The 16,518-nt window shown below is 44.7% G+C and overlaps 1 protein-coding gene across 3 annotated transcripts in view; it reads right to left on the bottom strand.

The window, feature by feature from the left end:
* Cers4 (ceramide synthase 4) overlaps positions 1–16,518 on the bottom strand; it is a 35,130-nt gene that overhangs the window by 8,069 nt on the left and 10,543 nt on the right. For all 3 annotated transcript variants that reach the window (XM_050127433.1, XM_050127432.1, XM_050127431.1), the window contains exon 2: positions 2,182–2,355. In XM_050127433.1, coding sequence (XP_049983390.1) covers positions 2,182–2,354 — 173 coding nt within the window. In that variant the 5' untranslated portion in view covers position 2,355. The remainder of the gene's footprint in view (positions 1–2,181; positions 2,356–16,518) is intronic.

The raw sequence follows: 16,518 nt of genomic DNA, 5'->3' as shown, positions 1-16,518 counted from the left end.
ATGAGAGGAGAAGGAAGAAGGGAGAGCAAGATACGGGGCAACAACCAAGAGATGTGGCCGAGCCATGGGCCCAGAAACTGGTGTAGTCAAATGGCTGAGTTGTGTAGAATCTGGGAAGGGAAGGGAAGGGAAGGGAAGGGAAGGGAAGGGAAGGGAAGGGAAGGGAAGGGAAGGGAAGGGAAGGGAAGGGAAGGGAAGGGAAGGGAAGGGAAGGGAAGGGAAGGAGCAAACTAGTCCCTCTGAATGTGGTTGACAGTTGGAGCAGACTGAGGGGCCAATGACAATGGCACTGGGATTTGTCTCTACTGTATGTACTGGCTTTTTGGGATGCTATTCTCTTTGGATATATACCTTGTTCAGCCTGAATGTAGTGGGAAGGGCCTTGGACCTTCCACAGGGCAGGGTGGCTTGCTCTCTCTTAAGATTGGAGGGGGTGAGGGAAGGTATGTGGAGGGAGTGGGGGGGGAGTGGGAGGAGGCGAGGAAGTGGGAATTTTGATTGGTGTTTTTTAAGCAATAAAATAAAATAATTTTTTAAAAAAGGAACCTGAGGCCTAGATCCATCGACTGAAAAACTCCTATTAGATATCACAGTGGTGGAGCAAGGGAGACCAGTCTCTGTTGAGTACTTACCCCACATGGAAAGTCCAAGCTATGATATCGTGTCTGCTTGCTTGCTTGCTTGCTACAGTCTCCCTATGCAGCCCAGCCTATGCTCAAACTGGCAATCCTCCTGCCTTAGTCTTCCCAATGCAGGGATTACAGTCATGTACCACCATGCCCAGCCTAAGATCACCACTTAAATGTGAAAATACACCCATCTGGGCTCCAGTGGTGAAGTCGGGCACAGTACCACCCTACTCTCCTGTCCATTAAGAGGTGTGGCCTTGTTGGAGGAAGAGTGTCACGTGGGGGTGGGCTTGGAAGTCTCATATATGCTCAAGCCACACCCAGTATCTCAGTCACTTCTTGCTGCCTGCAAGATGTAGGACACTCGGCTACTTCTCCAGCACCACATCTCCCTGTAAGCCACCATGTCACATGATGATAACAGAATAAACCTCTGAAAATGTGAGCCACTCAAATAAATGTTTTTCCTTTATAAGAGTTGCCATGGTCATGGTGTTTTGTCACTGCAATAGAAACCCTAATTAAGACATTCCCATCCCTATTTTTCCCTGCTCCTATGGGAAAGCAACCTTCTTTGAAGGCCTGTCTAAACTGGGCTTCCCACGATTCCTACATACCTAGCTGATCTGCAAATGTTACTCAGACGTGTTACTAAAGCACTCTGTGTCTCCATTTCTTCCTTTGTAAAGCAGGACTGATATCATGAATTGAGCTAAGACATGCAGACATCTTAGAGTTGTATACGGCAGAGGTACCTTCAAAAGTATATGAAGGGACTAAGGAGCTAGTTCAGTAAAGATATTTACCACACAAGCATGAGGACATGAGTTCAAATCCCCAACACCCATGCAAAAACCTGGATGTGGCCATATGCCTGCCTGGGGGTTGTGGGGAGAGAGAAAGAAAGATCCCTCGGGCTTGCTAGTCACCCTGCTGGAAGGTAGTAAGATAGTGACAGGAGTATGTGCACTGACTTCTGCACACACATACACATTTAAAAAAAAATAAGTCTATGAGGTAAATAGAACTTCAGCAAATGCTCCTTAGATCACTCACATCCTGCCTGTGTTCAGGAGGCTGAGAGCTCAGAAACGCCTTGATGGTGGGAACCACAAACCACGTGCACTTCTGGTTAGGGCTTGAAGCTAAAATGGGATCATCCTGAGACAAACCAAGGGCTCTGTCTTGAAACACAACCTTAGAAGAATTGCAGAAGTCTGGAGATGTGACTGAGATGGCAGAATGCTTGCGGAGCATGAATTGGGAGTGGTAGCAGATGCCTATCATAAAACACTTACAAAGGAAAACAAGATGTTCACGGGGCTAGAGAGGTGGTTCAGCAGTTAAGAGCACTTGCTATATTTCCAGGAATGTAGTTTAGATGCCAGCACCCAAACCAAGTGGCTCCTAACCACCTGTAACTCCACCTCTGGGGAATCTGACACCATTTTCTGACCTGTGGGCACCTGCATGCACATAGTACACATACACACATACACATGCATGCATGCATGCAAATGCAGGGCTCCACCAGCCACAGCATGGCACTCACCTCTCAAAAACGATACGCACAGCCACGAGGACCAAAGCCACTGGCAAGGCAGCAAGCATGTGGTGAGGGTGGGCGAACACCAGGCCATCTCGGTCCTCCAGCTGTGCCCATGTGCTGTTGGGTGGTAACCAGTACTTCTCCTGCCACAGCCACTCATTGAAGCTGAACAACATGCTGTGGAGACACAATCAGGTAAGTGCAGATCAACTCAGCTAGAAGCGTGTATACCATGGAAGAGGCTGAGCATCCAGAGCCACGGAGCATTCTACTTGAAAGAACGTCAGAAGAGGGGAATACTGGAGAGAAGGCACAGTGGTTTAGAGCACTGACTGCTCTTCCCAAGGACCAGGGTTCAATTCCCGCCTCCCACACAGCAACAAATGACCATCTGCAACTCCAGCTCTAGTGGAGTCAAAGCCTCCTTCTGGTTCTCACAGGCACTGCACTCATGGTGCACAGGCATACATGCAGGCAAAACACCCATACACACTGTGGTGGTCTGAATGGGAATGCCTCCATAGACTCACATATTGAATGTTTGGTCCCTAGTTGACGGACCTTTTCATTTAAGAAGAATTAGGAGCTATGGCTTTTGGAGAAGGTGAGCCACTGAGGTGCTAACTCTAGGCCCAGTGTCCCTCTGCCTACAGGTCAGGATATAAACTCATAGCACCAGACTTGCCTGCCTGTTGGCACACTTCCTGCCATAGTGATAATGAACCAACCCTCTGAAGCTGTAAGCAAGCCCCAATTAAATATGTCTTTTCCTTCCTCAAGATCCAGGAATACCACTTTAGGGTATATATCCAAAGGATGCTCAATGGTACCACAAGGACATGTGCTCAACTATGTTCATAGCAGCATTGTTTGTCATAGCCAGAACCTGAAACAACCTAAATACCCCTTGATTGAAGAATGGATAAGGAAAATGTGGTACATTTACACAGTGGAGTACTACACAGCAGAAAAAAATAATAACATCTTGAAATTTGCAGGAAAACGGATGGATCTAGTAAACATCATATTAAGTGAGGTAACCTAGACCCAGAAAGACAATTATCATATGTACTCACTCATAAGTGGTTTTTAAACATAAAGCAAAGAAAAACCAGCCTACAAATCACAATCCCAGAGAACCTAGACAACAATGAGGACCCTAGGAGAGATATACACAGATCTAATCTACATGAGAAATAGAAAAAGACAAGATCTCCTGAGTAAACTGGGAGCATGGGGACCATGAGAGAGGGTTGAAGGGGAGGGAAGGGGAAGAGAGGGGAGCAGAGAAAAATATAGAGCTCAAAAAAATCAAATAAACAAAAGAAAAAAGTGATTAGGCAGTGGTAGAATAGCTGGACATGCTAAAGCGACATTGAGAAAAGCCCTTCATAGCTATAATGACGCAGAGATTACAATTACTGTGATGAGAATGAGAATAACTAATGTAGAGTGCACAGTGCACCATGTGTGCCACAGAAACTTCTCTGTTTTCACTGGGACAGGAGAGTATATAGAACTGGGTTAGCAAGCCATCACCTAACAAGGACAACTAAAGAAGTTAAGAGATTAAGTATATTCCACACATCAGTGAATCAAAAAGTATAAAAATTAAAGAATACAAAAAATAAAAATTCTTCTGCCTAAATGTGAAAAAAGTCAAATAGTAAAGAATTACCTAGAATAAGCACTGAAGTTCCTTTTTTTTACAGCAACCCTGATTCTTTCCTTTGAGAAGACTTTCTTAGAGTTGGCTGTGTATTCTTCCAGACATTTCACTATGCACATGGATGAGTTTGTTTAAAGTAACTTCCTATAATAATCTTCACAAATATATGCATTTATTTGGCTTTTACTACATTTAATAATAGATATGGAGTATATTTCTATTTCAACATTACAGATCAATATTTTTCTTACTATTTTATGTTTAATTGGATATAAAGAAAATCACAGGCCGGGTGGTGGTGGCCCACGCCTTTAATCCCAGCACTCGGGAGGCAGAGGCAGGCAGATCTCTGTGAGTTCGAGGCCAACCTGGTCTACAAGAGCTAGTTCCAGGAAGCAAAAGCTACAGAGAAACCCTGTCTTGAAAAAGAAGAAAGAAAGAAAGAAAGAAAGAAAGAAAGAAAGAAAGAAAGAAGGAAAATCACAGTACAATTGCATCATCTGACTAATAAGAAACCAAAGGATTTTTCTTTTAATTCTGTTGACTTTCACTGTTTTCCTTTTATTATTCTTTGATCCCTTAGTTCTATTTGTTCTCTGAGTTAAAGTTTATTTTATAAGTTGCCACAACCATGGTGTTTCATCACAGCAATAGAACAGTAACTAAGACACACATAAAAATAAATAAATCTTTTAAAAGTCAGTAAACAATACTGTAAACAATAAACAATACAGTAAACAAATCTCTGGTTTGTCTGAGAAAGCATTTCCATGGTTAGATCCTGGAAGTTCTGACTCAGTGGTTCATCTTCGATGAATACAGAAAAAAGTAGGAAGAGTACTTGGAGGTTGCAGGGCATGTTCTTGGGGCTGCATTGTGCCTGAGCCCTGCCTCTAGTCCTTTTTATCTGCTTCCTGACCACGGTGTCTCAAACTGCTCTGCTCTGCCACACCCTCCACATGATGTAATGATGCTTTCCAAGAAGAAACCCAGGATAAATCTTTTGTCCATTAAATTGTTTGATATATGTTTTCTCACAGTGATGAAACCACTTAACTGAGGTTTGATGTCTGCTGGTGTGGTTTGGTTTTGTTTATTTTGTTTTGTTGGGGGCAGTTGTTTCATTTTTATTTTCTTTCAAGATGAAATTTAATAGAATGAACTACATAAAAGCCAGAGAGGCATGGCAATTTATCTGTAACCCCCGCCCATAGGAGGTGAAGGCAGGATTTTCCCAGAGCATGATGGCTAATCAGAAGGGCTGAAAAAGCAAGCTCAGGTCCAGAAAAAGACCTTGCATGGATGAGTAAGGTAAAGGGCTGATGTGGAATTCCCCTCTGTCTGCTATCCAGGGTGACTGTACAGGCAGCAAGATGTCTCTGTCAATTTTAGAGTTTTGGAAGTTGCTAACAATGCACTTCCTGCTTACTTGGGTAAGCATCCTTTTGGGATATCCTTTTGGGATCTTTGGTGGAATTGAAGACAAGATAGTTATAATTACAAATTTTAGTTATGATAAAAGATAAATTAGATATAAAACTCACAAAGATAGGATAGATGATAAAGTATTTCCCTTAATTTGTCTAATGTAAATGGACTAAATATTGTAACTATAATTCTTGCTTGAAACCATTTTGTTGCATATAATTTTACTATGTTAAAGTTAAAATCTTCCTTTTCATTTAGACAGAAATGGGGAGATGATGTGGGATTCCCCTCTGTATATTATGAATATGTCTTATTACCATTGGTTAATAAAGAAGCTGCTTTGGCCTATAACAAGGCAGAATATAGCTAGGCAACAAAACTAAACTGAATGCAGGAAAAAACAAGGCGGAGTCAGGCAAATACTATGTAGCCTCCCAAGAAGCAAGATGTGAGGTAACAAACCACAAACCTCATGGTAAAATATAAAATAATAGAAATTGGTTAAGATGTAAGAGCTAGCTAAGAATATGCCTGAGCCGTTAGCCAAATAATGTTGCAATTAATATAGTTTTTGTGTGATTATTTGGGTCTGGGTGGCTAGGAAACAAAAATAAGTCTCCATTTACAGAGAAGAACTTAGAAAGGTGCATAAAATCAACCAAGAGCCCCTATATGCACATGCTCACATTTATGTGTGCACTCATACACACAAGTAAATATGCATACAAAGTTATGCACACTACACATGCAAATAAAAACAAATCACCTCACAAAAGTAGGAGGTGGCATGTTCCTGCAATCCCAGCACTCAAGACATGAGAGGCAGGAGACCCTTGGTTTCATGGTGAGTTTGAGGCCAGCCTGGGCTATGTAAGACTAACTAAAAAAGAAAAATCAAATTTACATTGACAAACAACAAGAAAAGAATAACAAAATCAACACTGAGGGCAGGTGTGTCTGCACAAAATGCTATCTAAACTCAAGTTTGTCTCTCAGCACCCTTCCCCCTCCCTCCTCAAAGCACAAAAAGACTTACATATACACACACACACACACACACACACACACTGTCCACACAAAATGTTATCAACATAAAATTCAAAATTAGTCAAATAAATTTATGATGCTTAGGCTGGCTTCCTACAGCTACTCTTGCAAACTGGTTATCTGACAATTCTTTAGATCAAAAGTTCCAAATGGGGTCTCACTGGGCTCAAATCAATGGGTCAGCTGGCTTGCTCTGGAGGCTCCTGGAAGAATCTGGATATTGTCTTTCCCAGTATCAAAACTCTAAATTCTACAGTTGAGCCATGCCCCCATGCTGTGGGACAGTGGTCTGTACCCTGTCACTTGTATTTTAATAAAATGTTGATTGGCTAGTAGTCAGGCAGGATGTATAAGTGGGAAGACCAGGTAGGAAGTAGAGGCAGATCAACTAGGCAGGAAATAGAGGCTGGGCAATGAGAACAGGAGAATTCTGGGAAGAGAGAGTCTGTCACCCAGACACAAAGGACTCAAGATGAGAATGCCTCATTGAGAAAGGTACCAAGCCACGTGACTAACACAGACAAGAATTATGGGCTAATATAAGATGCAAGAATTAGTTAATAAGAAGCCTGAGCTAATAGGCCAACCAGTTTATGATTAATGTAGACCTCTAGTGTTTCTTTGGGACCAAACCACCGGTCCAGAAGGGAGCCAAATCTCAGTCAACACCCCCAGCCACCACCAGTCCAGAAGGGACAGAAATCTCAGTCAATACCCGCAGTTCCTTGCTGTGGGATTCTAAGCAGCAGTAAGGCTTCAATTTTCACATTTTCTTTTGAAACTCAGCTCCATCTCCTCATATCTGCTATGGGCAATCTGAAAACTGAGTACAGCAAATCCCTACTTTAGTGGGTTATGATGAGGGCTAGATGGAGTAGAGGTAGGACATAGGTGGTGACTATTCATAAGCATTTCTTCTTGGTTGGTTTAATTTCTGGGTTGGTCATGTACCAGTTATGTAACCTTGATAGTAGATGACTTAATCTCTGTGTCTCAGCTTCCCCATCTGTAAATGGGATCCACAATAATCCCTTCCAGGAGGACTGGGAGGTAGGGAACGAGGCCTAGAGCTACACAAGTGACAGTCAATAATGGTCACCAGAGAGAAAATTGATGGTCTGTGAAAGATTGAGAAGTCATTGGTATATGGCAGCTTCTGGAAGATTCTTTGTGTTGTGGGGTATATAGTGGTATATTATTTCTGTTTTAATAAATAAGCTTGCCTGAAGATCAGTGGGCAAAGCTAAACCACAAGAGGTCAGGCAGTGGTAGCACACACTTTAATCCTTTAATCACAGGATTTGGGAGATAGAGGCAGACAAACCTCTGTGAGTTCAAGGCCACCCTGGATTAAACAAGATTGATCCAGAAAACAGATCCAGGTGGTGGTGGCTCACACCTTTAATCCCAATACTAGGGAGTCATCCGCCTTTAATCCCTGCATTAGAGAGGGGGAAGACAGGAGTGATATGGCTGGGTGGAGAGAGAAATATAAAGGGGAAGAGACAGGAACTCGCAGGAGTGTGGAGTCTGAGGTTGGTGGAGAGCATTGCAAGATTGTCCCTTTGTTTGAGCCTTGGCAGAGGTAAGATTTCTCCAGTGGCTTGACTGCTTTGATTTTCTGATCTCCATCTTGAACCCAATATCTGTCTCTTGAGTTTTTATTATTCATGCAACAAGGTAGTATATGCATATATGTACAAGTGCATGGGCCCATGCACGTACATGTGGAGCCCAGATTATAGTGGCTATCTTCCTAACTAGCTTGTTTTCCAGCTTCTTTTTTGAGACAGGGTCTCTCACTAAACCTACAGCTTGCCAGTTGCCTAGACTGACTAGCCAGTGAGCTCCCAAGAGCTTCCTGTCTCTGATCCCCAGCACTGGCATCATTACAGGCATGTCCGTGAGAGCTGGGGACTTGAACTCAAACCCTTTGCACACTGAGTCAGCACAGAGGCCTTAGATGATCTTCTTCATGCCCCTTCCCCACCCCTATCCCCAGTTCTGAGAGTAGAACCCAGAGCTTTGACCAGGCTAGGCAAATGCTCCCCAGAAGACACATCCCCAGCCCTAACTAACACGCTACCATTAGCTGTGACCCTAGTCCTTCATTGGGGATTTCTAGGAAGGGATTCCACCACCGAGTCACACTCCCAGACCCACAATGGTGGATTCTAAGCCTGTTCTCTACTACCAAACCATGCCTCCACCCTCTTATTGGAGGATTATAGGCAGGCCCAGTCCCCTGGTAAATTCTAGATAAAGATTCTCTTGGGCTTAGCAATACACTTCCAGCTCCTCACTGTAGGAGTATAAACTCTACTGAGCCATATCCCCAACCTTTGCTTTAAAAGATATAATCTTGCCCAGTCTGGCCTCCACCTCTCAAATGCTAATAGGCATATATCACCACACCTGCCATGAAAAATATTAGTGTTATTTTTGCAGTGCTGGGACAGGACCCATGGCCCCTCACATGCTAGGCAAGCACTCATAATTGAGCCACCCCCTACCCTAACCCCCTGGTTCTTAAACTCAGGGTCTCCCTAAGCAACCCAGGATATGCTGGCATTCAAAATCCCCCGGTCTCTGCCTCCCCAGTGCTAGGATAGAAGGTACGTAGCACTATAGGCTTTCTAGATGATTCCTAGGCAGTTCCGAGCAGGCTCACTCTGCCTGGAAACCCTTCTGACCTCCATTGTCCTTCCCTTAAAGTCTGGCTCCTGTGCTCAAGCTGGGTTGGGCCAGAGCAGCCCACAAGGCAAGTTAAAGTGAGTGAGGTCAATGGGAGAATCAGCAGAGGTGGCTGGGCCAGCATGCTCAGTCTCAGCTTTTATTATCCTCAAGGCCCTCCTACCCCTGAGTTCCTCCCCACCCCATGCCACCCCCACCTCCCACCACCACCCCACACCCCCGCCTGCTTGCTCTTTGAAGCCTAGCTGGCCCCATTCCCAGCCAGGCCCCTGCCACCTGGGACTCGGTTGATAATCCCTCTTACTAACTAAAAATATCCCTGTATGCAAGGAGGGAGAGACCAGGGCTTTGTGCTGAAGTGCCCAACAGAGGGACCAGCTAAGCTGAGGAGAGAGGGAGGAGGAGAGGAAGGAAAGCCAAGGGCAGTGGATAAGGAGCTAAAAGCCCTACCCTGACATGCCTAACCGGGGCCTGTGTATTTAAATTTGATCCTTACTATTCTGAAAGTCCCAATGGACAGAGATGAGCACACTCTGAACAGAAACTTGTGTCCCTCACTTCCGGGTATCAGACTATTGAAACAATGGGCCCCAAGAAACTGGAATTCCCCCAGGAATCTCCTGCTGGGAGAGAAGAAAGCCTAGAGCTGAAGCCAGCAAAGGGGCAGTGAAACATTGTTTCCTAAGGCGCTGAAAACTTCTCAGACCCCCTTGCTGGGAAGACTAGAACACACACATGCACATGCGCACACATACATGCACGCACGCACGCACACACTTTCAAAAATTGTTCTAAAGTTTAATGTTAGGAGCTTGGTGTGGCACACATCTGTCATCGCAGCCCTTAGAAAGCAGAGACCAGAAGAAGGCAAGTCCCAGGTCAGCAGCTTGGACTGTATTTTGAAAGGAAAAAAGAAAAAGAGGAGCAGGCTGTGGCTCAGTGGTAGAGTAATTCCCCAGAACGCAAACACGCACAAGGTCCTGGTTTCCATGCCCAGCACTCCACTCCGTGAGAATGGTGATGTACAGCTGCCAGCCCTGCCCGTGGGAAGTAGAGGCAGCGGGATCAGAAGTTCAAGACTACCCTTGGCTAAACAGCTTGAGGACAGTTCATGCTACACCAGACTTTGCTTCAACACAGTAAAAATAAAAACAGGATAGCAAGATGGTTCAGCAAGCCCTCTGGCTTGCCACTAAGTCGATGACCAGAGTTCAACTGCTGAGTGGAAAGGGGGCACTAACTCCCTCAACTGTCCTCAGGCCTCCACATGGACGCTGTGACACACGTGTGCCCACACAGACACAATGGCATCACATACTGAGTTTCAGATTTTTTAGTGAGGTGCTGAAGAGATGTCTCACTCATTAAGAGAGAGGCTGTTCTTGCAGAGGACCCAGGTTCAATTCCCAGCCTCTCCATGGCAGCTCCCAATCATCTGTGATTCCAGTTCCAGGGGATCTGGTGCCTTCTCCTAGCCACTGTGGGCACTGTACATACATGGTGCACAGACATGCATGCAAGCAAAACACCCATACACACAAAATAAAAGTAAAGGTTAAAAAAAATTAAGTGTTTTAATGAAACAGATTCTTCAGGCATCTGCAAGTCAGGCTACGTTTCCTCCTTCTCGACTCAGCTCACTCCTCATCACCCCACAAGTCTGGGACCACAGGCAAAGTAGCCACCTTGCAGCCAGGTATGAGCCTTCCATGCAGAGAGGACCCTGTGCCACCACACCTGACCCCTTTGTCTCTTGACTGCTGGATCATGTGAACTTTTCTCCTGTGGGGATCTGGATTATAAATATTCCCCAGAAGTACACGTGTTGGGGGCTATGTCCCTGGCGGGTCAGTGTTCCGCAAGGAAACCTGCTGAATGTAACTGGATCATGAGCCCTCTGGGCTCACCAGAAAACTGAGTGGCTGATGGATTCGCAGCCTAATGCACTACTGAGAGCAATGGAAACCTAGATGTGGCAACAAAGAAGTAGGTCGCTGGTAAAGGGGCTAGCGCTCTAATCTATCTATCTATCTATCTATCTATCTATCTATCTATCTATCTATCTATCTGTTTCTTTGTATCCTCCCTCCCTCCTCCTCTTCCCCCCCTTGTCTTTCCTCTCTGCTTCTTCTCCCTCCCTCTCTCCTCCATCTCTCACTCTCTCCCTGTCTCTTCACTTCCGTCCTCCTCTCTCCCCTTCATCCATCTTCTCTGGACCCCATGAGGTGAGCAGTCTGCTCTGCCTCATCACAAGCCAGGGACTACGACCTCTGAAACTGAGAGCTCAAAACAAACCTTTCTGCCTTCAAAGTTAACTATCTCAGATAGTTGATCACAAATCTGGAAACCTAACACCCCTACTTAAAAGTCAGCACTCCAAGCACCCACCACCACCACCTCACCCCACAGCCACTTCCATGAGGCTTGGAATGAACATGGCTGGGTCTGGGTCCCCACACAGTAGCATGTCTCCAGGGGTCCCAGCATCACGGTATGTGAGAACAGGGTCATACAGGGACAGCTGGAGATGATGGACAGGTCTGTCATCCCAGTACTCGGGAGTAATTAAGTCAGGAGGATGGTAAGTTTCAGGCAAGCTTAGGCTACAACGTGATGCCCTGGGAAGGGGCAAAAAGGAGGAGTTAAAGGGAGAAAGGAAAGGGGAAGGAAGAGGAACGGGAGGGAGAACGGTAGGAAAGGAAAGAAATAAAAAACACAAGTTGGGTGGTGACGCACACCTTTAATCCTAAGACTTGGACCAGTGGCAGGTGATCTCTGAGTTCTAGGCCAGCCTGGTCTACAGAGAGAATGCCAGGACAGCCAGGGCTACACAGAGAAACTCTGTCTTGAAACACCAAAAAGAAAAGAAAAACACAATAACTATGTGCTTAAAATTTGTGGTTATACACACATACACATACATTATTTTGGAAGAAGGGGTGAGAAAAGGTCTCAGAGTAGCCCAGACAACATCAAACCCACTATGTAACTGTGACTACCCATAAGCTCCGGCTTCTCCTGCCTGCACCTTCCAAGTGTTGAGAGATTACAGGCACGCACCACCACTCCCAGCAAACTCCGATGTACTTTGACATGTATCAAAACCCATGACATCACTGCCTCAGTCATAATGAGCATCTTCATTCCTCCCCTGGAATGCTCTCTGGGGAACCCCTCCTTCTCTCCTAGCAGAAGCAATCCTGACGTGCAGCACTTGGTCAGAAATCTTAGGGTTCCCCACTCTAAGATGCCACGGGAAGATTGAGGAGGGGAGAAAGTTGCAGCTTGGATAAACCTTGGAGGCTTTTAAGTGAGTGAAAGAAGACAAGGCAAACACTGCCATGATTCCAACGACAGGAGGGCCCTGAAGCAGTCAAAAGGACAGAGGCCTGGGGACATGGCTCAATGGGTAGAGTTTATTGTGTAAGAATGAGGGCCTGAGCTCACGACTGTCTGGAACTACAAAATCTGACACCTCACACAGACATACATGCAGACAAAACACCAATGTACACAAAATGAAAATAAATAAATCACTTTAAAAAAAATGAGGCCCTGAAGGGTATCTCCAGTACCCAAATAAGAAAATCAGGCATGCCAACATACACCTGTTATCCCAGCCCTAGAGAAGTGGAGAGAAAGACAGGGTCCCTAGGGCCAATCTAGCTGAATCAGTGAGCTCTAGGTTCAGTGTGAGACCCTGTGTTAAAAAACTAGATGAACAACTGAGGAAGACACCTGATGCCTGATGTCAACTTCTGACCTATACATGCACGTATATGCACATGTACACACACACACACACACACACACACACACACACACACGGACTAGAGGTTGCCAGAGCTTGGCAAGGAAGAGGGAGAACTGAGAAGTTAGTTAATGTTTAATGATTACTGCTTGAATTGTGCAAGATGAAAACATTCTGTAAACTGGGGCACAGCTATGTGAATAAATTAGGAATGCCAAACTGTGCACTGTCTGGTGTGGGTAGATCAAAGAATTAAGAAAACAAAGCAAAATGCAGGGAGACAGTAATGGCCCCATTTGTAATTTATGTAATGGAAAACCACCAACACAGTTCAGTTTGGGGTAATGACAGAGGCAGCCTCATCAGACTCACAGATGCCACTGATATGTTTCAGGCAAAACATAAAAACACTACCTGAGTTGGGTCAGAGGCAGCATGCCAGGAAATAGAGCTAAAAGGGAAACTGAGGCAGGAGAACGGCAAGTTCCAGTAGAGACTGAACTAAAGAATGAGTTCAGTGGTAAAAAAAAAAAAAAACCTACCTGGAATCCACTAGTAATGAGCTGGGGCAAGGCTAAATGTGAACCCTTGCTTAATATACAGGAAGCCCTGGGATCAATCACCAGCATCACTAATAATAATAACAACAACAATAACAACAACAATAATACCTAGAAATTCTAGTCCTTGTGCAGTTTTTTTTAATTTAATTAATTAATTACTTAGAGATAGAGTCTTGCAACTTAGCCTGGTTAGTCTGAAATTTATTATGGAGGCCATGATGGTTTCAAACTCTCAGTCTTACTGTCTCAGCCTCCCAAAAGCACAAGGCTATTTAAAGTTAAACCAGTTTGTCCTGGGGGCTTGGTTAGCTCAGTTGTAGAGCTCTTTCTTGCTTGCCACACTCCAGGCTCTAAGTTCCATCCCCAATAACACACACATACATATGCATACACTTCCCAGAACCCACAGAACACTTGGGCATGACAGCATGCATCTGTAATTCTTGCCCTGAAGATCAGAACCAGGCATATCTCTGGGCTAGCCAGCTGGTCAATCTAGCCAAGGAAAGGCCTTTCTCAAAAAAAAAAAAAAAAAAAAAAAAAAAAAAAAAAAAAAAAAAAAAAAAAAAAAAAAAAAAAAAAAAAAAAAAAAAAAGCAGAACAATAAAGGAATTCACTTGAAGCTGACCTCTGACCTCCACATGCATGTGCACAAACACCACACTTGTGAGAATACACACACTTAGTTCCTCATTCTAGATACACATTCACTGCCACATATGACTGGCAGTCACTATGCCTGCCAGTGATGATCATCACACAATGTGGTACCAGACAGGACTGCTCTAGACAATGGCCAGAGCCAGAAATAAGCCAAATGAAGATTCATGTGCCTGTAATCCAGCACTCAGGAGGCTGAAGCAGGGAAATCATGAGTTAGAGGCTAGCATTAGCTACACAGCAAGACCCTGTCTCCTAAAAAGGGGGAGAAAGGAAGGAAGAGGAGGGGAGAAATAGGGAGAGGGCAGGGAGGGGGAAGGGAGGTCCATTTTATGTTTTACATAGTTTACCATTATGTAAGAATGGATAGGGACCATCAAAGTACCTCTGCAGGTAAAGGTGCTTGCTGACAAGTCTGAAGCCCAGAGTTCAACCCCTAGGACTCACATGATGAAAGGAGAAAAACTGACTGAAAATTCTGCTAGAGAGAAGGCTATGGCACCCAAACACAATAAAACAAAATTTAAAAAATAAAAATAAAAATGTATACAGCCTGAGCATCTTCTAGGACAACGTTGAAAAGGTCTCTCATACATGTACATAGGACTAGAAGACTAGAGGATGGGGGGGAGGGGGTGGTGACCAAGCGGATGTGGCTCAGTTGGTATATCTCTGGCCTAGCATGCATGAAATAATGGTTCCATCCCCAGTGCTAAATAAATCCAGCTGAGGTGGTGACTTGTTATCCAGAACTGGGGAGGTAGAGGCAGGAGAATCAGAAATGCAGAAACCAGGCTCAGTCGCATGAAAACCTGTCTCAAAAAAGGAAATCTTTAAAAAAAAAAAAAAAAAAAAAAAAAAAAAAATTTAAAGGTTGGGAGATGGCTCAATGGGTAAAGCTCTTACTTCAATAACACATAGCCCTTGGGTTTGGATTCCCCAAACCCCTATAAAGCCAAGAGTGTGAGCAGGTGTCTACAATATCAGCACTGCTTCATTAAGACGGGACGTCCTGGGGAAACCCATGGCTCACCTAGTAGTCACCCCACACCCTGCCTCGATCACAGAAGGCAATGGTTGTCCTTTGATCTTTATACATGCATGATTGGGAGAGGGGAAAAGAACTCTTGAGAGCATTGACTCAGTGCCTGGTCCATCTCATGTAAATCCATACTGGGGGCCTGTGAGGTCCATGTTACCCAGGTTCTCCTAAGAGACAGGCTAGGTTCTGAAACCAGTAGATAGAAGCAGGAGGCTAAGAAGTTCAAAGTCATCCTCTGCTAAATAGCACCCTCATAACAGCCAGGTGTGGCAGTGTGAGAGATCAAGTTAAAAAAAAGGGGGGGGGGGAAGAGGGACAACTGAGGAAAATACCCAGTGTTTACGTCTGAGCTACACATATCTATGTGTGTGTGCAGCCACACAAATAATAGGAAACAAAATTAATTTTTAAAGAAATAAGAAAAGAAACAAAGGTTTGTTTGGTTGGTTTGGCTGCTTGCTTGGTTTTTACTAATTAGTTTGTTTGTTTATTGGCACTCAGCATTTGGGCCATAACACGTGGCAGTCGGAGGACAGTCTATAAGAATCCATTCTCTCTTCCACCGTGTGGACTCTGGGAACCAAGCTCAGATTGTCAGGCTTGGCAGCAAACTGCTTTACCGGCTGAGCCATCTCAATGACCATTTCTTTGTTTTAATAGTGGGTCTCTGTGGCCTCAAGGCTGATATCCTCCTGCCTCAGCCTCTTGAGCGCTGTGATAACATGTGTGCCACCATGGCCAGCTGGAAAGTAAGTACACTTCTTCACGCTTCTTCCCTACACTAAGAGCCTCACCTTTCACCAGATTCCTTGCCCGGGGTTTATGGCCCTTAACAGGGCATCTAGCTATGCCCCTTTCCAAGAACCTCAGCCTTCTCGTTCACCACCTCTCAGCGACTCCCGCTCCAATCCAGGCTGTCCTCAAATCATGCTAGTCTTTGATCTGTTGTCACTGGCCTTGAGGAAACTCACCCACTCAGAAGCGAAGTTCAGCACATCCACACCATGAATTTCCAGATTTCCCTGTCAAGACCAAATTCACACATCCAACACTGCCTCGTCATTTCTTGTGCAGACATGTCCCGCTAAGTCATCGTCGCCACTACACTTCCTTTCTTTTCTACTCATGGCTGCTGGGCCTAGACTCTACCATCTACCCCACCTTCAAGAAAAGGAATGCCAAATACCCACCAAGTCATAAACTGGAACTTCTGGAAGTCTCAGGCAAAGCACACCCAGCAGAAAGCCGAGTAACACAATGATCATGGGAGCCTGTGTTGCCCGTTTATGTGATCACATTACTGTATACATTCGGGGTGGGGGTGGGCATGGAACCAGGCTGTGTGCTAAGCAAGCACTTTACCACGTAGCTACATCCCAGAATGCTATTCTGTTTTTCAATTATTTATTTGATCAATTATTTATAATTTATTTATTGTGCATTTATGCATGGATACATGCCACGTGTGCGTGTGGAGATCAAAGGA

This window comes from Alexandromys fortis, unplaced genomic scaffold, assembly GCF_014885135.2.
Source record: "Alexandromys fortis isolate MF-2015 unplaced genomic scaffold, M_Fortis_MF-2015_v1.1 scaffold_271, whole genome shotgun sequence".
In the NCBI taxonomy this organism is placed as follows: domain Eukaryota; kingdom Metazoa; phylum Chordata; class Mammalia; order Rodentia; family Cricetidae; genus Alexandromys; species Alexandromys fortis.
This window is presented reverse-complemented; position numbering and strand designations above follow the sequence as displayed.